The sequence below is a fragment of the Morone saxatilis genome, unplaced genomic scaffold, assembly GCF_004916995.1.
Source record: "Morone saxatilis isolate NCDOM2014 unplaced genomic scaffold, NCSU_SB_2.0 Contig0, whole genome shotgun sequence".
NCBI lineage: Eukaryota > Metazoa > Chordata > Actinopteri > Moronidae > Morone > Morone saxatilis.
In genome coordinates this window covers 14,080,147-14,106,219 of record NW_023339650.1, presented here as the reverse complement: position 1 = coordinate 14,106,219, position 26,073 = coordinate 14,080,147, and the positions used below count along the sequence as shown (strand labels likewise).

The window sequence follows — 26,073 nt, the reverse complement described above, 5'->3', positions numbered from 1 at the left end:
CTAAGAGGCTGCCCTTCACCTCAAACTGAATGTCAATAATCTGAATCTTCACACTAAACTGTATTTCATCTCTAACATTGTAAAGAGTTTTACACACATTTGCTCAGTTAAGAAAAGTAAGTGATGAATAATTGTTGTTCAAGCAGCAGTTACATCCTTTGAGTTATACTCAGATATTTCTGGTGATAATTCTGCCAATAAAAGCAGCAGTTGGTTCTCTGATAATAAAGCAAGTAACTTCTATAAACATGTGTTATGCTTCTTAATAAATTCATCCTGAATCATTAAATAAGTTGTCTATCTTATATGATGAAATAATCATATTTCAGGTGATAATGGATTTATTAGCAATGGAGCAAGCAGCTTAAAAACAAACATACAGGACAGAACACTTATTATCTTGTTATCATGGCACCTGCCATGATAACACCATACTACCATATATTTTATTAATTTTGCTTCTTGATAAATTCATCCTGATTTATTTTAACATTTATAGATATAAAAAATAGAAATAGGAGAATGAGATGTATTTTAGCTCATAATTGAAGAAAAGTAAAAAAACTTCACCTAAAGCAAGAACAAAACATCTGATTCAGTACCACTTATTACAAAGGAACATGATGTGAGCCATTTCATTGCATTGAATCTGGATATATAACACATTTGAAAGTGACAAAACAATTTACAGACCTGGAAGTTGTTTGATAACCCCAAAAACACTTCTCCTCGTCTCCATTTGTTGCCTTGGTTACCAGTCTGAGACCAAACCTCATGAGAGACGTTTCCATACTTCAACAGCACCTGCACGTGTTGTGAGTACAACAGGTGAGTGAAACGTTGTACACAGAGTATTATTCTCCCTGCTAAGTGAAGTTTATTTAACCTCCTTACTTGCAGTGATCCCACTGTGAAGCCGCTCATGTAGTACCAGAAGTCCAGGGTGCACTGTGGCCCAGTGGAGGAGATGACAGGTGTCTTGAGGTCAGTGGTTTGTCCATAGCCGCCATTTGAACTGTCTGCACACATATACCAACCCTCAGGACTGCCTCTATCAGTGGAAAGACAGAAAGTACAGAAGGAGATCATAATTATGTCCCCACCGTGTGAGTCCAACTGTGAATTGTTCTGCATCAACTGAGAGTTTGCATTATTATTGAGGCATTTTATAGATTTTCTTGGATATAAGTGACCTCCTTTGAAACCTTACTGCTCAGAGAAAAGCCTCTGGACAGTGATTGCTTTTATAGTGTCCCACTTTTTTCTCTTCTGATGTATTTTTTTGAAGTTGGCCACCCACTTCTTTCTGAAATGCAAATTCTTTATCATTTTTTATGAGTTTTATAATGTTGAACAAACCCTATTCTCATCTTCAGTGTCACTTTTTTGGTTCCCTCTTCTATTCTACTTGCAGTGTGTTCCTGTAAATTTAGTTTAATTTCATTACAATCCTTAAAAATGCATTAACTCTCTGCATTTAATGCTTCTACTGCATTAAAAACACTAAAAAATATATGAATATGCACATTTTGTTAGTTTCTAAAGTTTTCCTGCGGGACACATGATGTCTCCTACTTGTACTGTAAACTTTCTATATAGTCCAGTCTCAGTGTATGTGCAGTGATGGCACACAGTTTCTACATCACACTAGTATAAGTTGCATACTGGACCAGCACAGACATGCTTAAAAGGCTCCTTAAAATCAGAATTTCCTTGAGCACAGAGAAACATTTTACTTTCAGCAGAATAACAGATACATACAGACACCCAAGTAATAAATGGTAAATGCACTGTACTTATCTAGCACGTTTCTAGTCTTCCAACCACTCAAAGCAATTTCACACTACATTCTACATTCACACATTCATACAGCGATGGCAAAGGCTCATCACAAACTATTCATACACTGATGCACAGCACTGGGAGTATTTTGCTCATGGACATTTCGACATGCATTGGGAGGAGGAGCCGGGGATCGAACCACCATCCTTCTGATTAGTGGACCACCCGCTCTCCAACAACAACAAGCGAAACATATTTTTGAGGGTGGGGGTCCTTAAAGAGAACTTAGGTCTTCTTTTCATAGTTCTGACACTTTTATACTAGAGCTGAAACTACCAATCACAAAACTGTCCACTAATATTAAGAGTAGTGCTATAACTGCATTCACAGACTTCATCTGTATCCTCTCACTCTCAGCACCGTGCCTTTATCTGCTCCGACCCATTTGGCTTCACTTTATTAAATTCCCATAAGAGGTGTGGCTCCACTTGGGTTAAATAAGACACAGCTGCCCCTTTCCATTTCACCCATGCCTTATCGATTGAGAGCCAGTCACGGCTGCTGCAGGAGTGAGGAAGGAGAGTTTCAGGCAGACTGAGAGGTGATGAAAGAAGATAGCGTCTGCAATTCTGGCAGAGGGAAGAAATTACGGAAATGTAGTGGTCAAAGTGCACTGCCATTTTCTGCTCTCACTGTCCATTCGATAAAACACAGATAAGGACAATCAGGTCACTGTCTATCGGCTTTAGGTGAAGCATACTCACCCTGCTCGCAGTATATTTTCTTTCTCTGAATGTCATTACTTTTAAATCATAATGCATAAGAAAGAGCAAAAAGTACCAATCATCTAATAGTTAATATGATAATAATTTCTACTTTCTAGCTTTTCTTTAAATTCCATCCCTACTATGTACCAGAGCTTTTCTTCTTCTTGAGTTATTAGTTGTTATTTAGCTCTTCTACATTTGTGATCAATTTAAGGACAGAAGGATAATAAGGATATTTCTTAAGTTATCCAATTTGAGTTTAGTTTAGTTTCATTGATTTTCTTATTAATTCTTTATTTATTTTCTGTCTATGAAATGTCACAAAATACTAACAAAAATCTGATTATGTCTAAGAGCATTAGATGACATCTTCATATTGCTTGTTTTAATCAACCAACAGTGAAAAATCCAAATATATTGTTTCAGCAAGATATTACAGTCAGGCTTGGGGAGCAACGGATTACATGTAACTGAGTTACATGATCAGGATACAAAAAAGGAAACTGTAATCCATTACAGTTACAAAAACATAGACGTAATCAGAGTACAGTTACATTTAATAAAAATGGGGATTATTAGCAGGATTAGAATTTTAAAATTCACTGTGCAGAGGACATATTGTTCTCTTATTTTGATTTCCATTTTCTTTTTCTAAAGATACAGTGTTCTGTTGTTTTATATATTGTCATACTTGCATTAGGTTACTGACTACATACAATTGTATTGGATTACATTAAAGTAACCCTCCCAACCCTGATTACAGTAACATATATGTTGGTTTTTTTGGTGGTACTCACAGGGTGTGGTCGTTTATAGGACGGTGATACTGCTCTCCGTTATGAATACTCTCCCCTTGGTCGGCGATCCAACGAAATGTGTGGATTGGGACCAAAGAGGAGTCGACGCTCTTCCAACCACAAGTATCACTGCCTTCAAAATGGCACCGTTCCTTCACTGGAGAAAGAGAAAGGTAAATGAGTAGAGAAGGCAAGAAACCAAGGGAAAGAGAAAGACACTGTGAAGAAAATCACAATCAAAGCTTCCTATGTAGAAACTCTGAGAGAAGAAACATGTTTTACCACAGTGCAGTTCATCTGAGCCATCAGAACAGTCCTGTCTGAAGTCACACACTTTGCTGTTGGCAACACACTCCCCATGTGCCCCACAAACAAACTCTCCATCAGGGCAACTGTGGGGCTGAACTGTGGGAGCTGGAGGGGTCACCACAGGGGTTGTGTTATTCGCTGTGGGGAGCTCTCCTGGAACAAGAGAGGGTAGAAAACACAAATCAACAAGGGACATTAGGGACACTGCATTAAAAAGTTAATATTTTCTGTCATGGCATGATCATTTACCCTCATATGGGTTGCAGTTCAGGAAGGAAAGGTCATCAATCGCAATGTCTCCGTTAAAATCATCTCCAACTGTACCTTCAATTAAAATCTGGCAAAAGGGGAAAATAAACCCAAAAAAATTAGTTACATACAAAACCAAATCAACAAAATAATCCCAATTCTAGGATACCTGTGCTATTGCTTTCTTTTCTAATACTTAACTAAGTGTTAAAGTGGATTTTCTGTTTCCCTGCCAGTAATCTTTGCTACATACACTGAATTTTAAATTTTTCTCCCAGCTTTCAAATGCACCAAATCATCAGCTCAATGATTGCGTCAGATAAGTTTGTGTCAGCGGCAGCCACCAGGTCTGTTGACTTTGTGTTATTGCAGAGTGGAACATAGTTTGGAAATATTGAACAAAGAGAGACAGATATTAGCTTTCAAGCAATGCAATTCAAATCTCAGAATTAATAAATGTTTTCTCCTGATAATGTTGTTACTGTAGTAATCAGCCCAAGACAAAATAGGCATATCTAATAAGCAAGAAAAGCCTGTTTAAATGTTTATTTGAAGCACTATCTGAGGAAGAGGCACCATGTGAGTTTGTAGGATTTTTTTAGATGTCACATCAACATGATTCAAGCAGTTTAGCAAACACACGTTTTGAAATATTTTTCTAATAATCAGGCATTTCCAATTGCTTGGCAAACAGCTCATCTTGGAAACAATTTAATGATCTTTTATGGTGCTAAGCTCATTGTAGCTTTCTCCATGCATTTTTTATGTTCTTTATTACTTTAATACGTATACTGTGTGTGTATATATACTGTACCGTGTACACACAACATGCCTAGGGTGAGTCCGAATTTAATGCATCAGTGTCTCTTTTTTGTTCACTTTTACCCTTTCAGCAGTCAATTAACTTGGCAAACAGAGCTCCTTGTTTTCAATGCCGTAATGGAGGAAAGTCTTTAACTGCCTGTCAAGTTGTACTCACTCATGAGTAATGACAGCAGAACATCCATCTTGAGGTATCGATGTCAAGCAGCGAAGCTATTAAATAGATCTTCATCATGTAACACTGTACTGCACACTAAATACAGACTCTTTGCTTCACTAGAGTTTCATTGTTGCCTGCTGGGGAGCTGTGTTTACCTGTAGCTTATGTCTGTCTTTGATTACACAAGGGGGCCGAATGCAAATGATTTAGAGTGGGATGTGACGTGACTACAAGTGGTATTATAATACCACTTAACCAGTGTTGAAAGTAAATACATTTTCTCATTCACTGTACACACATATTTTGTAGGTACATTGCTCATTTACATTTCATAGGGAAATGTTTTACTTTCAATCAACTACATTTATTTGGGCAAATAGTTGCTTTGCAGATTAAGACTTAAAATATAATGTTTTGTAACAAATTAAATGACCCAACAGTATATAATAAAATCTAAACAATTCAAAAACATATACAGTTCGCTAAACGTGGCAATTCTGTGAAGTTAAACTGGAGTATTCTGGTGAATGCAGGATTTGTACTTACAATAGTAGTATTTTTAGACTTTAGTATTTCACCTGAATACGTCCTCCATCATGGTTTGAACTTAAATGATCAACTCGTCTTCATGGTCAATGAATATATCTGCAAACATATTCTGTCTTTCTGCTCATTGCAAAGTGAGAAAGCACGTCAGATGACAGAAAGAGTCTTATTCTTTAAGGCAGAAGCACACCTTCCACCTTTCAGATCAGTTAGTAGAGCAGATAGTTACCTGGAAAGGCCGAGCGCTGTTGAGGTAGAGAGTCTTCCTGTGCCAGAGGTTTCCTTGGTCTCCATATCGTACCCATAGCATGTGCCCACGGCCTGTAGAGGTAGTCCTGATGTACACTGCCAGGCAGAAGACGTGCGAGCCGAACATGTGGTAATGGAAGCGGAACACACAGTGGTGGTGGGACCTGGACGGGTCTTTGCCACGCTGGTGGGTGGGTTGGAAGACTCTGCTCAGCAACACAGCTGTGTCCTTGAACTCCTGAGGAAAGGAGGACTCGATGTAGAGGTAGTGCCCGTAGCTGGTGCCCAGTGTGTGGTCCTTCCAGGGCCCTGTGTTAAAGGTCGGAGTCGGGCCTTGGATGCGGGTCCAGTCAAACACATCTCCTCCACTCTGTTCTTGCTTCCAGCTGCACAGCCCACGCTCAAAGTTACACTGGAACTCTGGAGCTGTGAGCCGTGACAGGAAATGGATTTCAATGGAGCAAGAAAACAATATAAAGCCTCACAGACAGCTGCACTTGATTGCAGCAACATAAGCTTCACAAGCAGGAATAGAAACATTTCTACTCTGCTACAGTTAAGAGGGAAATATTGTACTTTTACTTCCACTACAGTAGTTTTACACACCAAGCATATGAGATCAAAAAATATGATGCACTTTTATTGCTTTAACTACTCTACTGACACCACTTAAAACCGTAAAATGATACTTACACATGAATTCATCAGTTATAATAATTCACAAATAATAATCAACCACAGGGGATTTTTTTCTGCATTATGAGAACTTTTACTTTTCCATTTTGCAGTATAGCTACTTTTGCTAAAAATAGCACTGTGCTGATTTGAAATTGTCAGATTCACGATGGACAATTGTGCACATTACCCATAATACACCTGGGTTACCAACAGTTTGGTATAAGTTTTGGGTGTGCTGAACTATGTCGCCTCGGGTCACTAGTCTCAAGCAGAGATGCAGGCTATAGAGGTTTGGCAAGCTCACTTTCTAAATCCACACCCCAAGATTTGTTGGCATTTTTCAACTTGTAGTCTAACCCTAACCCTAACACTGACACGGACTCAAGGGACATCACTTGAGGTAATTTAATCAAATTTCTGGAGCCACAAAATGCTTTATATAACAGTTTTTTCAAAATGCAGTTGTATACAAAACCTGTAAACCTGTCAGAGCTCCTATTTAAGTAAAAGAGTATTTCTTCCACCAGCGAATATTTACAACCAAAAAAGACACTCACAACATCCCTCCTCGTCGGATCCATCCCCACAGTCATCCACAAGGTCACAGAGCTGCAGGTGCTCCACACACGCTTTGGTACTCGCACAGTGGAAATGTGTGTGCGCGGGACACTCCACCACTGCCGGGGGCATCGAGCAGTTCTTGAAGGTGACATCATCCAAGGCGGAGACGCCATCAAACACACCGAGGCTGATCTTAGCCAGAGCAATCTGGAAGGGCTGGGTGATGCGTCCCAGCTGTACGGTGACCTGGTTCCAGCGGGTGCCCTGGTCGTACAATGTCCTCCATATGACAGTGTTGTTTTGGACTCCTTTGATTCGAAGGTACATGTCTGCAGCTCCCACAGATATGCCTGAGTTATAATGCCTGAAGGAAAGGAGGGAGAGAGTCTAACGTGTGCATTTTTTGGTATAATACTTAATTATTTCCTCACAACAGATACTAGAAATCACAGATCGCATAGCTTACTAGACATATTATATGAGGGCTGTTACTCTGCCAGGAGTACACCTACAATCAACTTGTGGAAAAAAGTCATGTCATTTGATGTGAACTTTTAGGGGCTGTAAGACAGATTCAGATGCGTATTTTCTCTCTGTGTTTGACTGGGAAATAAGAGAGATGCTAAGACAGCAGAGCTGAGACAGGTGAAATGATGGTTGGAGGAAAGGGAGAAAGATCAAGAAAAATACAGAGGAAGAGACAGCAAATGGAAAGAGTCTGAAATTGAAGGTGTATCTACAGATGCGGGTTATGATAACGAGTCATGTTGAACAACTTTATAGAGGGTAAAGAAGTAAGTAACAGTGTGTCTCTCACCAAAAGGTCATTGTGCACCCGGAGGCCGATTGTCTGAACCAGGGTCCTCTGAGAACAGCCCTCGGGAAAAGACTGCTACTGTTCTTCAGTATAAACATAAAGTGGCCTGCAGTGAGTAAGACAACAATTACTATTCAAAACATATTCAGCGTCTACTTTATTAAACACACCCACATTGGTGCAAACAACTTGTTCCGCCAAACAGTGAATCACATTTAAAAGAGATAAAGCTGTTACGGATGCAGACAGTCGAGAGGCTCATTTACTATTCGACTAAACGCCTTCTCGTGTTGTTGTTGGTGCCAGATGGGTCAATTTCAAAACCTCTCCCTCTGGGATTTTTTGCATGACAATACCTAGTGAGTATATTAAGAATCATGAGGTAAACAAAACATATCCTGTTGGCTGCCGTTGCCATGCCAACAGTGTCTTGTTGATGAGACAGGTCAGAGGACAGTGGCAAAGGTTGGTTTGCTGCAAACAGCTGCTCGGTGCAGCAGCGATGTGCACGCAACTCATCAAACCATGCTGGGTTCAGCTCCTGCCAGCAAGATGCAACCTTCTTATAAACAAAGGGTTTAATGTTTGGCAGGCAGGGTATGAACAGTGCAGCCATGGATTAATTCAGCCTGATGCTTTACAGTATGAGGTGGTGGTGTGACGGAGCAGGAGTGGTTTCTTTGCTCCTATTAAGAGATAAGAGACGTTTATTTGTCACATGCACAGTTATACATAGTACAATGCACAGTGAAGTTAGGCCAAACAAGCACTGTTTGAACACCGCCACATGCCTACACACTGTTTGAGACAAGATCTTTGAGTGGTCACAATCACTTTTGTACAATCTTCAAACAGATGCTCCCACCAGGATATGTGCCACAATATGAAGAAGCTGCACATGACAGAGACTTCAGTTCGCTGCCTGCACAGTTTCCCAATCTGAAACCTAACCGAGCATCTTTTCCCAGCATGTTCAAACAATGTACATAACAAAACAACAGATGGTCCTGCAAAAAAACACTGCATGACGTTATCAAGTAAATGTACAACAAGATTCCTGGTTAAATACATAAATACATAAGAGATAAATATTTTCTAGAGGGTAGACGTAGAGAAAATGTGGAGTATAAAGATGTAATGAGGCGTAATGTACAGCAGAATGTCATGGTGCATAAACCTAGGAGAGGCTAATGGGGTTTCAGTGTGAGCATATTGTATATTTCAGTGAATGATGTGGTGTTAATATGCAGAATGGGTACAGCGTATGACGATTTCTTTTCTATTATTCAGATGGCTGAGAAGGCATTTCTCCATTAAGTGCTTATCTCTCAAAATCACCCAGTGAATGGATTTTCTTTCCAACTGTGAAACCTTGATTTGATCTGTACATAATACTATCTTTTTCTAGTTATTTCTGACCAAACACCCTGTACGCAGTGAAATCATCATCATATTTTTATTCTTACCCCATTGATCGACGACGGTAACTGCATTATTGCGGATGGAAGCTACTGAAATATGTGGTGTGTTGGTTTTTTTTACCCTCTGTGCTGTTTGTGGAGTGATCCAGAGGTGGTGGGTGGCCATAATAGTGTGGAGGTACCTCCACAGAAGAGCCCCTGACCCAGTCGAAGCCATCGCCAAGGGTGAGCTCGTACCAGCCACAAGAACCGCCCTCAAAGTTGCACTCAGAGGCTGAATGAGTAGAGAGATAGGGCATTTTCTTAACAAAGCGGAGACTGGAAATCCATTCTTGACCTTGAAAACAGCATTTCCCACAACAGTCTCACCTCAAGGCCCATTAGTAGCTGCGCTGGAGCTTTAGATCACATTATAAGATCCTCAGCAGATGGAGTTTTCCTAGTTGAATTTCCCTTTTTCTGAGCACAAAGTACATTCTTTAGGGTATACCGACTGAACAGCTACATATGGACCCTGTGGTGAGATTGTTGTGTCAACTGCTCTAAATTGAGGAATAGATTTTCTATCTCAACTTTTAAACCAACATAGACGTAGACATAGGAGTCCCTGCTCAGAATAATGGAAATTTGAACATCTGCAGTTTCATGACAACTGGGTAAACTCCATCTGCTGAGGAAGATTGTGTGGAGGCTGTTAACTCTCCCAGTTTAAATCCTCAGTACAAGAGATAAAATATCTGTAAATATTTGGTTCCTTGATTAAAAAAAATCTAATATACAAGCCTTTGTGCATTAAAACTTCTGCAGGATTGAGTTTAATTTTGGCAAGAAACATCCAATCACAGAGCTTGTTAGATGCATTGCTAATGGTAGATTACACTATTGAAATAACAACAGTTTAAATTGATTCACTTTGGATTCTGGGTCTATTTTGCATTAATTCTGCAACTATGGTGCTAGGTTTTCACAAATTCAGTGACAAAGCGTTTTGAATTCACTGTGGCTCTCTGACTGGCTTCTTCTCCACAGCAACAATAAGCCAAGGCTCATGGGTATTGTAGTATTCGGAGACAAATATATATAACAATGAATGTATGTAAGGTAACCATGAGGATATCACTTAAAGAAAATGTGTAAATTTAAATAAAGTTTTCAAATTCTGAATAAACGCACTTGCTGGGATCTATTTATCAGCGTACACTGACAAAACAAGTTTTAAAATAACAAATAAAAATAGACCGAACAATAACTACTGGGGAAGTCATTGAATGCGTCGTCAACCATTGTCGTCACACTGTCAGATAAATATAAATCACCAAACTGCTCTCAGTCAACAATAGGAATAGGATGGGGATCATTTGAAAGTGTTACTTGGCAACAAGGTTCTTACGGCAGTTGGCTTCGTCCTCCCCATGGGGACAATGTGGGGTGAAGTCACACACTTTGCTCTCCTCGATACACTCCCCAGTGTCGCAGGCAAACCTCGAGGGAGGGCAAACAGGAGGAGGGGGCACACTGCTCGCTGCCACAGAAGTAAAAAAATTAAAAGATTAGTATAATCGACATTTTGATGGAGTTACAGTGTTCAGCTGAGAGAGGCCTCAAATCAGATTTTCAGACGCACCAAATACAAAGAGTTATAGTCGTAATCACTGACTCGTATCATTTGATTTTATCATTTAAGAGCAGTTATGGGAGATCATAGCGGATTAATATAGATGAGCTCAGCTGTATTCAGGGACAGTGAAGTACATTAGCTGTGTTGTAGAAGATTAGATTCAACTGTGTAGTAATGAATGAAATTCAGATATTTTGATCAATAGTACATCCAATACACCATCTCTTAAATGAACTCCACTTCGGGCTGCTTATGAGGGAGGAGTCCAGGAAAAGTGAAAAAAATGTCCAAATATTAAATGGTTGTAGTAGCAAACTTTGAAAGTGTTTGAAAGAGATAAACAGACATGAATCTGTCTGATTAGACATCAAGATTAAATATCTGCTAAAATTGTTAATAATAGGCATCAGATTCTTAAGAGTATAGGCCAGAGAGGTCCTGACCCGGCAAAATGACTGGGAATATCAGCTAGGCATATAAAAGGATAATAAATGATATGATGGCCAACTCATTCCCAAAACATGTACAGACACAAAACACCCTTGGAGGCACTTACATATGCAACGGGTGTGATTTATGATAAAAGAGTGTAAAAGAGGCGTTAAACTTCAGCTGAAATTTACAATAACATCTTTCTGTCTTGTTTCCCCCCACGTGCATTTAATCATAAGCCGGTATTTAATGATTATAATTCAATTATTTGTGACAGCGCACTTAATCTGAATTCATTGCTGTTGTGAACCCATAATTCAGTGCAACAAATAAGGATGAATGACATGGTACATAAAGAATCCTCTGTAAGTGACTGTAATGGCAGGTAGTTATAGCGATATTAGATGTGAGCCACATATCAAAACAATATCCTTATCTTCCCTCGCATGTGGTTGTCAGGCTATACAGATGAGTCATGCATAACAACCCTTTGCTGGTGTAGTAAAGTGTTATTGGTAATTTAATGTGACACCCAGTGGTTATTTCTCCAGTGGCTGGAGATCAGGTTGGCTTGAGGTTAGATTGTAGCTCTGCCTTGTGTACTACTCTGAGTCAGGTTTAATTTGTTTTATATGATAATACCCACCTTGGTCTTTGAGGTGTGGAAAATTTCATAAAGCCACTGTTGGGAGCAGGAGGCAGATGGTAGCTAGGGGACCAAGGTGCCAAGGTGATACTGACCTGTCTCATGCACTTAGACATGCTAAACTAGGTCTGGTGACTGTCCAATAGGCTCTTTTGCAGTTTACTCAAATTAAACCTCCAATAATTGATTTTCTTCAGCTAATTTAGGGGCAGCTCAACAAGCTGTGAACAAAAAATGTATGTACACATAATCAAGGGGTTGATCAACTTTTACTATCAAAAGGAGACATTTTGGCCCAAAACAACAAAACTATTCTTTCTTAAGCCACAAAAAATATTTTAATAATAATTTCTCGCTGCAGATCATTGTTGGTGAAAGTCTATATGTTTGGCCACTTACTAAATTCTCTATTTCCCTCTGAGACCTTTCTTTTTTGAGATTTTGGAATCCATAGCTAGCCTAACTAGGGAGACTCAAGACTAGTAGCCACCGCTATTGAGGGTCAACAAAACAAACAGGAAAGGCATCAGGCCAGGACGTAACATGTGTCATATGTTTCAGTTGTTGTAATGTTTTTAATTAGGTGTGTAATGGCTACACATTTTTACATTTGGAGAATGTAATAATCACTCTAGGCCTACAGCAATGATAAGTGACAATTTTATATAATTGTTTGTCAAAGTCATAGGGAGCCACTCGAGATGGGCTAAAGAGCCACATGGTTGCCCTGAAAGAGTAATTTGATCTATTGTTAATATAGAAATATTAATTATAGTCTCTTGACTTACATCTCTGGTCATTGTACAAACAGAAATAATCTATATGGTTCAATGAAACCTCAGTGGGTAAAGAAACACTGGTTTTCCACAAGTACCGTCAGACTGATTGACAGACAAGATATCTAGCATGAACCAACAGGAGTCAAAGTAGAAAACTAAATAAATTATCTAGGTTAGACAACTTGCTTGCAGACCTTCCATGGTCATTAATGAATGAACGAGGAACGAGGAATTGTTTCTGACTGGCTAAAACATTTAGGTCCAAACATCATTAAAAAACTTCAGTGCTAAGGCAGACCACTGACATTGAACTCAAACCTGTGACATGAATTCTGTCTATAGAGCAACTCTGTCTGCACTCTGGCCTTGATGCTCCGTTGGGAGAAAGAGACCTTAAAAAGCTGAAGGCCACAGGTTGTAGCCCAAACAAGAGAATCAATAAAGAAGGTTCAACTCTTGTTTTAAAGGCAGAGAGCAGAACATCATCCTATATTGGATGAATAATAGCAGTTGTAAAGATGCTGTAGTTTGTGCTTGCAGCTGAAATACCTGTATATCACCAACGTGTAAAAATTCTGTCTAAAACGCCAAGTGGACGGTGCTTTATCAAACGCTCCCAGCCAAGATGTTTAGCTGTATCACATTCATCACTAAGGTGCAGGCAGCACACTGTAGCAGACATAAATAAACCCATAGATTGTGGCACTGACTGTGCTCCATATTCACTGCAGGAAAATGTGTCGTAAGCACAATTTTAATGATTCAGTTATTCTGTTATGAAACTCATCCTGGGTGCTTTAATGTCTTCCCCAGTTATCAGTATTCAAAACAAGTTTGCAGCCATCTGTTTATGTGTGGCGATATTTCAAAATGTCAAGGTCTGAACTTATTCCCGTCTGTGTAGTGAGATGTTATTAATGGTAGCAGTACCAGGCACAGTCACGCAGCCGGGGCTGAAGGATAGGTCATCGATGGCCAGGACCTCGGAGGCTTCGCTGTCAGCTGAAAGTTGCCCTCGAATCAGCACCTGGTAGACACACAGAAAACCTTTTATTTGGACACAATATGTTGTTTTTGTGTATTTTGGCTCTGCAGTGTGTGTTTGAGCTAAATACAAACACCAGCATGTTTAAATGCTTATAATGGCCAAAAGGGTAAATGCAATGACATACTGTGTTATAGGGTCTGACCAAGTGTTTTAGATATACTGGATCAAAAGTCTGTCAGCCATAAATCTTTGTATTGGCAAGAATCTGATCACAATACACTGGTTTTACAATTAAGTTAAAATAAAAATTGTAATTTATTGCGACTTAATTAATAATACTCAAAAAAAGCTTAATTAAGCTTGAAGAGGACAGAGCATATCATGTTGGTTACTTAACTAATTGAGTTAGTCTAGTTAACTATAAAAGTCTCATAAGATGAACTTTATAATCACTGAGTTGGAATTACTTTAAAAAGTCTATGCTAATTGTGTATTCTCTTTTTAGAGTGTACAGGGGTTACGATTCAATATATACTAACATATTGAAATCTAATTTTAGGAAATTTAAGATTGCATAAAGAACACACCATCATATGCATAGAATCTGAGTTAAAAAATTACTTTTTCATTGCAACCAGAACAGTTGGATAGCCCTTAGTCTCAAACTGTGTCTACGCAATCTGCACTTCAAACTGTACGTCAATATGAAAAAGATTTTTAATAAGTGATTTAAAAGAGATAGTTTTGCAGATATTTGGTCATTGTACCAAATAAAATTCTGATCACTAAAGTTATTGCAGTTTACCCTGAAGAAGATGTGAATGTGTGTACCAAATCCCCCTCAGAGTACCAAAGTCAGTTGGCATTGTCATCTGGGAACCATCAGTGTCTAGTGCAACATGTTGTGTCAATCTATCGAATAGTTGTTTATTTAGTTCAGTTACAGACACACATTGCATTCCCCAGAGACACGATGCTACCTAGCTAAAAACATCCCATTTCCTCTGATTGTCACAGTGCTAATAATATCAAAACTGCACTGATCAAAGTCCATAGAACAGCTTTATCTACTCCAGTGGAGTTTTATAGCCCATCATTTATGACTGATCTAAACAAATGGTGGATTGTGTCATTGTGTGTGATGGGAAAATGCACTCAATACACAATTTTCATTGCTCACGCATGTCAGCTGATTTTTCTTTTTCCCCCCAAAACTGGACTTTGAGGCCATAAAAGTAATACAATCTATGGGATGAGGGTATGTAACTGTTTATTTAGGATTTCAAAGCCTAAACAGTGTTTATCTGATCCAGACAAAGTACCCTCTCTCTCAGAAAATCCTGGGTATTTGTATACACAGTCCCTCATTGTCAGTAGAGCCAGCTCTACGAAGTACTCCTTTGTCATCTCATTGATAAGATTTTCAGTTTTTGTTTAAAACTTAAGGTCCAATGTTTGCATATGCATATTGTATTTTATGTGCCCAAATGTTGATAAAGCTGTTCAAAGAAAAGAGTTTTCTACAACACAATTAGTAAAAACCCTGGAGGGAGAGAGGTGAAAAAGTGCAGATCATTAAGCAAACGGATTAAAATTGAAATCACCCGGAATCACTGTGGTAAATAAAAACCCAATTAACTCAACTGCCTTAAAACAGGAAGTAGATTAATGGAGGGGAAAGTGATTGTTGGCAGAGAGTTGACCTCTCTTTACCCCCGACGCTGGTTCAGCCATGTTATGAAACCTAGCTGGCTGCAGTCAGTGACAGATGGTGATGGCAGAGAAGAGGAAAGGGTGACACGCTGACATTGTATATAGGATATAGCACAGGATATAGGAAGGACACGAACAGCAGGCTTCATCGGACTCCAGATGGCCTCTGAAGGGTCCAGTTGGGGCCGTACCCCCTCACTGCACATAAATGGCTCCTGTTGTGCAGCTCATTTCTGCTGTGATGACTTTATCCTTTTCGAGGAAACTTATATTGTATATCTTAACATGCAATATAAATATCAATAAATGTTAATGTAGTATGATTTAATAAGGTGAAACATGGGGCAATAGTGTAAGAGTGGTATAGTATAAATATATATATTTTATTAAGTATACATCTTGATAAAAATATGGTTATTATTTGGTATTATCAGCAAATATGGAGCAACAATTCATCCATGTAGAGTCGTGTTTCTGATCCCCTAATGGATTTAAGTTCAATATTCACTCTCCTTTTAGCTCTGCTTTAGTCGACAGTAGGTAACTGCTAACTGTCTATGTGCAGTTTGGTTTATAGAGGTTTTTTTTTTTTTACCAAAACTGCTGCCTGTTGCTGAAGATATGGTTAACAAGATACATGAGCTGCTTTAAGACTTTTTTATTTTATTAAAGTATAGTGATAATAGTGTCAAGTGAAGAAAAACCTATATACACTAGCTGGTTACAGTATGTACTCTTTATACTACTTGTATAATTATTATACAAGAAATCTGTGTACTGTAATACAGTATATTACACTATCAGCACTTTCTTCCAGGTCACAGGTGTATGGGGGCACTATTCAGGGTGTGTACCCTTGATATGGTAAGGTTTTGTTTTTAAAACATCTTATTTCAAGCTAACACAAAAGCTTCCAAAACAGAATATCATCCTTCTGGAGTATTAGATCAGAAATATGAGAGTAAAGAAATGAAGCGTCCTTTGGGTTTATGGTTATATATATATTGGACATTAAAGCTCCAGTGTGTAGGATTTAGTTGCATCCAGCTAATGAAAAAATACGCATATTATAATTTTGCCAATAGATCCTTTTAAATGTTAAATAAATGTTACACACTTGACTTTCAACAAAACTGACTGGAAAAGTCTGAAGTGACTAAAGTCAAGGTGACATAGTAGTGGGTTATGTGAAATAGATGTAACAGACCTCAGAGTGTAATTAATTGGCTAACCAGACTTGAGATAAGATGCAACATTACACTAAACCATAATACACCATGATATATGTATTATATATTTTACAATATCAAACAGCAATTAAATCTCATTACGGTAATTTTTTTTATGTTACAGACCTGAAAACTGTCATTGCTGGAAAACTTAATCACCGTCCGCAGCCACATTTCCATCTGTGGTTGTGTGGAGTTTCCCCACACCTCTGCACTCTGAGTATGAGACTGAACCCAGACCTGAAGACCACCATGCTTTGCCCCGACATAATGGTAGAAGCTCATCTGTTGGATGAAAATCCAAGAAAGATATCACCATCTGTTGTCATGTTGTTGTTGATGTTTTTTCTCTGCATGCCAAATGGAGGATTTTGTTACCTGGCACGTCTGACTGGGCAGGAAGACAGGACTGGTCAGTTCTGCTGTGGTTATGTTTCCTCTGACTGGTAAAAGCGACAGGAAATGTGCTAAAGGAGAGAGAAAAGGGTCGGGATTCATGCATAGAAAACTATGAATAAAACTCAAATGGATTTACACTATGTCGCAAATGTCAAACCTGATGTGTTGTTGGCGTGATCATGTTTAAGTCCCGGGATCTCAGTCGTTCTGGTCCAATTAGAGAGCGACTCTGAGCTCTGGATCAGGTCACAGAATCCCTCCTCAAAGTCACACCTCTTATATCTGGAGCCTTCAACAACAATGACAACAACAAAAAACACACTTTTATGTGCTCTTTTGTGTTTCAGCCTGAATATATATTTCACCACTAATCTGTGTATTGGGATTAAGCTTTGGGTTCTACACACTATAAAGATTCATCAGCTCAGCGGAGCTCAGAAACTGAGTGGTTTCTCATTTTAAGCAGGGACTCTTATTTGGCTTTGGGACCAAATGAGCAACAAGGGAATCTATAAAGCATTAATGATAATACTGATATTTAGGTATGCCACACAGGATCCGTAGTGATGAAGAGTTGAATATCTTCACAGGAGCCTCTTGTGTTTTAATTTACTTGCCCTTTTTGGCTGCCATTATAAATAAGTGTACTATGTGAATATTGTGCACATTTGGCTGTTTTTGTTGAGTGTCCAAGCCACTGTTAAACATCCATTCAGATCTATACATTTTTCATAATTGATTTTATTTAATTGCTTTTTGGGATAATAAAAAAGTATATGTTTTGTCCTGTGTAGCACGTTGTCCTCTCTGAACCACATCTGCTTATTTGCACTGTGTGTACAACATTTTATTGTACAGTTTGTCTGTATTTAGTTATTTACTTATAATTTATAGCCTTAGGAGTAGCAACCCTGCATTTTACTATACTATATATAAACTTTGTTTATGTGACAATAAAACCTTTGATTTCTTGAATCCTTGAACTACCAAACTATTAATTATAGCCTCACAAAACAAAGAAAACAGAAACAAACAAGGTACAAATACACGTAGTCTGCCCATATTTCATGTGTACACTTCAAAAGCAATATGAAAAAAAGTCACAGTTTTAAGTTTGTGTTGCTGTAGGGCTCACTAGAGAGACACAATATGGCATGTTTTTATCTGTAAAGAAATGTAAAACCTGCTACCTCCCAAGGTAAAAAAAGGACATCTTTTAGTAAACTATAACTGTATTATTGTGTATTTGATACTTTTAGTACATAATTTGTGACCTGAATCTGAAGTGTAAGTCAATTAAACATCATTCATTTATCATTAATGAACATTTAACTAATTTATTCAGATTATTTACATGAAAGCAAGCCGTATTTAAATAATGTATCATGTACTTTGAATGACTAAACAGGAACTTAAAATACTGTAGTAATTAGGCCAAGCAACAGTGCTTCCACTATTGTAAGAGGGAAATGAAAACTAAATGACCTCAAGGAAGAAAAGCTGTTAATAACAAACAGATTAGAAGAATAATAATGTCCTTTATGCTAGGCATGTATTATCCTGTGTGGTTACAAGCTCTGTATGGTTGTTTTAAATCTGTTATTTTTTGGGTGAAAGACAAATTTCTCATTTCAGCTGGAAATTGGCTCAATGGTCTTCAGTGAGCTGCCATAATAGTACATCACATATAACACAGAAACCCTGCACACCTCCTATATAGAGAGGTAGTTCACTCTCCATGTCAGTGACAATGCTCTGATAATGTTGCTTTCACTTGCTTATTCACACAAACAGTGAGCAGCATTGTGAAATATCTGTACCTTTCTCTAACCTACTCTGTTTCACATTCTCTTAATATAATTCTAATTAATATACTGCTTTACTCACAGTCTTCCTCGTCGCTGCCATCTCCACAGTTGTCGGTGAAGTCACACACGCAGTCCTCAGGCACACATAACTCCTGAGAGCAGCTAAACTCCTGAGTTGAACAGGCTCCGACAGACACAGGGGGAAACACCAGAGAGAAGGCCAACAGCAGCCACACCGAGTCCAGCAGCAACATCATCAGCCTGGTTATTGTTTGTCCTTTAACTTGATCGCCTTCTCTTCACCACCAAGTAAAGCATTTTGTTGTTAGGACATAAGGAAGAACTTCTGTCGAGGTAGAGATTTTCTTGACGGCGTAGTTTACTTGGATCTTGGATTGATCCTGTGTTAAGCTGTTAGCATGTTGTAAAGGGTAATAAATGGCTTTTATGGCTCTTGCTCAATGAAGTCACTTTTCTGGCCCGTGTGTTCCTGTATTTAACATGGACCTATGTCATTTTGAGAAGGAAGAAAGGAATACGTTCCTCAAAAGTGAGGACATAATGTCTAGAAATGTGTTTATGCTGCAGTTAAGATTAAATTTAAATATGCTTATTTGCTTTCTTGCTGAGACTCAGCTGGAAAGATACAACTCTCCTAACTGTGAAGCCACCACAAACAGCCAGTTAGATTATCTTAGTTTAGCATAGGGACAGTCTGGTTTAGTCCAAAAATAACAAAATACACCCAACAGCAACTCTAAAGTTCACTAATTAACACGTTATATCTTCTTAGTTTAAGTTGTACAAAAACTAAAGTGAAATTCTTCCCATCTAACTCTTGGCAAGAAGAGAATAAGCATAATTCTCCCAAATCTCAAGCGATTTCCTTAAAACTAGGATTTGGGATTGTATCAATTTAAATTAAGCTAAAATCTAAGTATACTAGAGCAGTTTATAGTAGTGAACAGTGAATGAAGCATCCTCACACCGTTATAAATCAGAGGGAAACAAGTCTACTGCCTGCTAGCAGCTCTGTGAGGCTGTATTTAGTACAGCAGTGCTTTCAGATAATACCAGCATACTAATAATGATAATGCTAACACACAGCTGTTTAGCTGGTATAATATTTACCATGTTCGCTATCTGAACCGTATTTTAGTATGCTAAACGAGCTACAATTAACGCAAAGTACAAACCTTGATTACATTACAATTCACCCAGAGAGAAAAATGAATGTGTCTACCAAATTTCCTTGCAACCATGGACATCTGTGCCAAATTCTATGGCAATCCATCCAATAGTTGTTAAGATATTTCAGTTAATGGACTGAATGACATTGCCAACCCAAGAGCCATGCATGGCTAAAAATCAATAATTGGTTAGGTGTCTGTGTTTGTGTCTGTATATAATGTGTATTATGCACCTATTTACATTCTTATCCTTGAGCACAAAGGGCTTTTGAACAACTTCAAACTCATAATTTAATTGCAAAATGATGTCCGTCTGTGCAGGTGGAAACAGTCTGCTGTTTTCAACAAGATAAAACACATTAGATCGAACTAATTACAAGTTGGTAGATTGAACACATAACAAGGGAGAGAAGAGCTGAGGTTGGGAATATGAACTGCTATAAGAGGATCATTAACTGTGTCCAACAGGGCTCAGCTCCACTTTACAGTGAGGCATAATTTCATTTCACAGCAATCAATAAAGACAGGACCTTAAAACAGACAAGCAAAGAGCCAGTACAAGAGCGAGTGTAGTTCAAATGAAATTAACCTTGAGAGAAAAGGCGAGCTCGACAGCTCCATGGGGGACGAGGGACCAATGGAACAAGGAAAAGATCACGTCTGTATCGACCTCTACTGGCAGTGGTAGTGAGAGTATACAGAGTGCAGCTGGTAGCGTGTGGAGACAATACCACATATAGTGCAGAAGGCCACAGGTTTAAATGTGTCCTGTTGAGTTGTTGTTTCCAAATGCCAAACCTCAATCAGTCAGATTTTGAATAATAGTGTTAGGATGCAAAAATACACGGGATGGGAGGAAATTTGAGGTCGGGATGATAACATACTAATCATCTTGTCCCAATTTTAACATATGACAGGAAGGTGCAAGAGTACAGAATAGGAACGTGGTCAATGATGGTGACTCATAACCATAATTAGCTGATCTCGAACAAGGGGGAGTCATTAACATCTGCCGGCAAGAGTCGAGCTAACAGGGCAACACAAATCTGACTTCAATGTTCAGTAAACAAATCTTGGGAGTCCATTAAAGATAATTATTTTCATTCAGACACATAATATTCATACTCACATAAAGCATATTCTGAATATCCTGTTTAGGAAAATGTGGTCCTAAAAAGAGACTAAAGGGTCTATAGCCATGCTAGTCTACATGCATGCTGATGGTGAGCTGGTAATGTTCACAATGTTCACCATCTTCGTTTATTGTGTTAGCATGCTAACATCCGCTTATTAGCACTGAACTCAAAGAACAGATAAAGCTTAAAAGTCGAAATAATTACTTTAGAAGAGAGCATTGGTGAATTTCATGGATGTGGATGAAACCAATTGGTTAGAATGACGCAATATCCTCAAGATTCAGTGCTGGTATATTTTCATGGGAGTTGTAGTTTTTGACATGCTAATGCAACATTAATTAAAATCACGCATTTTTCAACTTCTAATAGCAAGTGATGTAGTGAATTCTGATTCATCACGAACCTCTGGAACAACAGTTTCTTCTTTATTTCTTGTTCTCAATGAGAGATTGCACTAAGTTACATAAGCTAGTTGAGCTAAGTAGCCACAAAGTGACATCGGGACTTCAAAATCAAAATTCTTATCTGATAATGATGCTGGATGAAAAGTCAGAGATTATCAAAGTTATTGAAGTTAATCCTGAGAGGGACAATAATATCTGCACCAAATTTCATGGAAATTCATCTAGTAGTTATCAAGACTCCTTGTCAAGCTTCTGGTGATGTTCGAAGAAAACCAAAACCAGTAAGATTCATCCTCTGGGAAACATTAATGTCTGTACAAGATTTCATAAAAATCCATCCAATAGTTGTTGAGATTTTGGAGATTGGACCAAAGTGGAGGATGAAACAACAGTCCGGCATTGCCATCCACAGAGCCAGGCTGCTAGCATGGCTAAAAGGGCACTCCTGTTCATGTATTTCCTCCCTCTTCTGTCCCACAGCTTATGAATTCATAAGAACTCTTGTGATTTAATTCACCTTCATGAGCGAAACAGAGGTCAAAGCAAAGCAGCACTTAAATAAGACAAATTCATCATTTACGTCCCAGGGGCTGGTGTGCGACCACTGCAACCATTTGTCAAAGATTTAAACTAATCTGTTTCACACACATAGTCTTGTACATATTAAAACAAGGATGTGATTACATCCTGTTCCCCTTTCTATCTAGACTGATTGCTAATTGAAATTTTTTGTTAGAAATCTGATTATCTCACAAGTTAGAAAGCCAGGATGCTTTAATACAGTGAAATACATCAGGTTATGCCCTGCTGTAGCAAAGAAACAAAAACAGTGAAAACAATCAATGAAATCTGAATGAAGCACACTTAATGTTCCCAGACATATTTCGATTCAGTAGCAGTAGAAAGGCTGTTGAAGATTCTGTGTGGCTGCATTTTTATTGGAAATGTGGTTCCAGACGAGAAAAAGAAACCAAGTTAAGTTGTGTTGCCTCATCATTCGTCTTCATAATCACTTTTCTCCTACCCTCGCGCCTTTCAGCAGTTTGTTAATTAGAACATATTGACAGCGGAGAACATTTGCATAGCATTTTGAATGCAGCCAATCTGCTTTCACATTATTACTCAGGCTGTGGAAATGTGCAGCACCTGCTAATTTTCGTCCAACCTGAATCCAGTGATTCACTGCCGAGTGAAGTCGTCACAACAGCTGGGGTTTAATCTTAACAGTGTACCTGTAGACGATGCTTCACTCCGCACCTCCAATCAACACAGTAAGAGTAGGAAAATCCATGTCTTGCTGCAATGCTGCCACCTGTCAGTGTTTAAGAAGCACTTATGCTATTTATCTGAAGCCCCTCCAGGCTACCAGATGATTTAGAACAAATCCTTAAGTAAATGTGGCAATACTGTAATGCAAGAGTTGAAAATGCAAAATATACTTAAAGGTGCAGTGTGTAACATTTAGGACGATCTATTGTCAGAAATGGAATATTATATTCATAGGTATGTTTCTTTAGTGTATAATCACCTGAAAATAAGACTTGTGTTTTTGTTGCCTTAGGATGAGGTGTTTTTATCTACACACGCCAACCACAGAGTCCGCCATGTTGAACCACTGCAATAAAGCAATAAATCTGTACTTACAGTAACTTACCTTATTACCAATTGACTTATTGTAGATGACTTGCTTCAGATCAGACTAAATACTGCATCAGATTATGATAAAGTCTTTGAAAGCAAAGGACCTGTCCTTCTCTGGTCATTAGCCCTCACCTCAATAATTACAGCCTGATTAATGACTGAGAGAGACTTTCATTAGACAGGAGGAGAGGACAGGTTTTATAGTGTCAATTCAAATTGATCCTGAAACTGATACTTGAATCTCAGTGATGTCCACTTTATCTTGAAAAGAAAGTGGTATGATTCTATAGCTGAGAAATAAAAAGGAATATGACAAAGACAAAGGTATTCAAGTGCTGCAACGTATAAATTATAAAGAAAAAAATCCTTGACCACGACAGCCTTGTGTGTGTGTGTGTGAATAATAAGCATTTGCTGTAATTGAGCCATTTACATGAAGTAAGTCAGAGTGGTTATACACATTTGTGTGTCAACATGCAGCTGCCTGTATCCTGCTCAACGTAAGTCATTTCCTTTAATGACAACTGCTACATATAGGACCGCTTCTATACATGATCGGCCATACAGATATGAAATTATAAACGCAGCCGTAAGTAAAATGTCAAGGCTTTTATATATATATATAAAAAGGTGTCTGTGGTTCAGGTTGACAGGTGATTGATGAAGGTTCAATGCGGCTGTGTTGAACTCATGTTCTTTTCAATCACAAGAGGACCTCACATAGGACCTCTTGCTTTCTCAGGCCTATAATTATAAAAAAAGCTTTTCATGCTCTCTAGCATAGAGATAACATATTTAGATAATATTTTATATCTCAAAAATATCTCATGTTCTGTCTTCACCTAAAGCTCCAGGGTGACTACAAATGTCTCCATAAATTATCACGTTTTCGTGATAAATGTGTGGTGTGCCCCAAGGGTCAATTCTTGGTCCATTCCCGTTCTCCGAGTTCATGCTCCTCCTTGACAACATAATTTATTGTGAGACCATGTGATGATACACATACAGTATCTTGCTTTAATTGTAGTGATTTAGAGTAGCCTTGGTACCATAAAAGAAAAGATGTCTCAAACTTTTCTGCAACTTAATTATGGCAGTTTTTTTCCCTCTTGGCCTATATACTGTTTTATCCAAAACTAGTCATAATGAAGATAATGATAAAATGGAATAAAATTCAGCTTAAATTTCAAGCTATTTCAGTTCAGCTAAGATATATTACAAACATTAAGTCTCTTCTTCACTTAAAACACGTAGACAATATCACACATGCCTTTATTCTGCAGTGTTAGGAGTAATGTCCTACACAGTAATGTGTTGGAGTTCTTAATTGTATTACTTTCTTGTTGCAAAGAGAAATGTCATAGTCAAGACCAACTGTGTCGAGTCAAAGATCGGGACTAGTTGAGACTGAGTTCAAGTGAGAGAGACTGAGTCAAGACTAAGACAGAAAGAAGAATGCTTTTGCCACTGCCAATGAGAGGAGTTTTGGCAACCAAGGCATAAGACCTAACATAGTGACATTGATTGGTTCTCTGGTAACCATGACTTACTTTACCAGGTGGCCAATGTATAGAGATGGAGCAAGTACTAAGCAAGCACCCCTCATCAGTGGTTTTGAAGGAGGAAGTTAGGTTAGAAAAAAGTATATATTATGCTGAAGACCAACTACAAGAGAAGCCAGAGACAATAGATAAAAGGTCTTGAGTGCTGAGACTGGACTTACGTACTACTGCACTGGCAAAAAAAATAAAATAATAAACCTGTTTTGTGTTTCTTTCCTACTTAATGGGGGCTCGCTGTGTACTAGTGGAAAGTATCCAGTTGTTGTGTCAGTGTGCATGCAGAGCTCAGTTAGCGGAGCAAGTTGGTTTACTGATGCAATGCAGATATGCAAGAATTGTAGTATACGATTACCATTACAGCCTTTTTATTGCGCCAACTGTGTATTAAACGTCTTCTGTTTTTACCACTGGAAATAGACTTCAGGTCTCCTCACCCAGAACACAGTTCAGACAAAATATGTCTAAATGTCTCAGCACTATTAGAGATGTCTTTGCTCCACTGGTTTGGATGATTTGGGTGATGCACTCTACTCAGCCAGGAAAAGTCTGAGGTTGGGTAAAGAGTTTAAAAGGTGCAGTGCTTTTGGTAGGACATTCCCTGTTGTGTGTGCACGTCGCGGGGACAGGGTCAAGGATTTTCTGACAGATTCTGGCATAGACAGAGCTTCCTCTCCTGAATGCTCTCAATGTGCTTTTACCTTGTCAAAGTCAATATATCACTTTTCTTAGTGGCTCATTTCAAGGGCATGGCTTACAAAGTTGAAACACAGGGACAGTGAAAACATATGGTTGAGAAAATTAAGTTTTGTGTGCTCATTCAACAGAAAACAACAAAACTATACAGAAGGCTATTCCATGATAATTTATTTTCCCTTTTACTCCAAAGTCAGAGATAATCCTGAGACACATATGAATCACCTTATTATTTTGAAGTGTCCAAACTATGCCATATTTTTTGCCCAGTTTCTTGTATCATACAAAGTGCAAAGTCCTCTGCCAGAGCAGATCAGCTAACACATGTTGCCATTTCAACCACATCCAGTCAAAAGTGTTGCCAGACAGTGGCTAATATATGTGTGTAAAGTATCCTGCTATTTGCAAAGGGAAGTGAATGTGGTTTGGAGAGATTTTGCAGAGGATGGCTGATTGTTATATTAAACATGTATTTCTTAAAGGCTACTACTTAGTGTGCAAGTTTGGAAAGTTGTATTCAGATAAAATATATTTGTTAAGTTCTTCACATAACCTAATCTGTAACCTGCATAGTGTACTGTGTGCTACTGAATCAAAGAGAGGGCAAAGCATAGAGATGTTACAAGCTAAGCAGCAGAATAGAAATGTTACATAGACATAATCAAAATGTTTGACTA

The 26,073-nt window shown here is 38.4% G+C and overlaps 1 protein-coding gene across 1 annotated transcript in view; it reads right to left on the bottom strand.

Annotated features, from left to right (window-relative positions):
* The window catches only part of malrd1 (MAM and LDL receptor class A domain containing 1), a 56,507-nt gene extending 37,358 nt beyond the window's left edge, over positions 1 to 19,149 (bottom strand). The window contains exons 1-15 of the mRNA XM_035657521.1: positions 18,850 to 19,149; positions 17,120 to 17,251; positions 16,942 to 17,030; positions 16,690 to 16,848; positions 13,564 to 13,660; positions 10,549 to 10,680; positions 9,280 to 9,432; positions 7,738 to 7,843; positions 6,917 to 7,284; positions 5,662 to 6,107; positions 3,905 to 3,992; positions 3,629 to 3,808; positions 3,347 to 3,503; positions 895 to 1,051; positions 694 to 804 (exon numbers count right to left, since the gene is read on the bottom strand). Of these exons, the coding sequence (XP_035513414.1) occupies positions 694 to 804; positions 895 to 1,051; positions 3,347 to 3,503; positions 3,629 to 3,808; positions 3,905 to 3,992; positions 5,662 to 6,107; positions 6,917 to 7,284; positions 7,738 to 7,843; positions 9,280 to 9,432; positions 10,549 to 10,680; positions 13,564 to 13,660; positions 16,690 to 16,848; positions 16,942 to 17,030; positions 17,120 to 17,251; positions 18,850 to 19,027 (2,553 nt within the window). The 5' untranslated portion in view covers positions 19,028 to 19,149. The remainder of the gene's footprint in view (positions 1 to 693; positions 805 to 894; positions 1,052 to 3,346; positions 3,504 to 3,628; positions 3,809 to 3,904; positions 3,993 to 5,661; positions 6,108 to 6,916; positions 7,285 to 7,737; positions 7,844 to 9,279; positions 9,433 to 10,548; positions 10,681 to 13,563; positions 13,661 to 16,689; positions 16,849 to 16,941; positions 17,031 to 17,119; positions 17,252 to 18,849) is intronic.
* Positions 19,150 to 26,073: the final 6,924 nt, after the last annotated feature.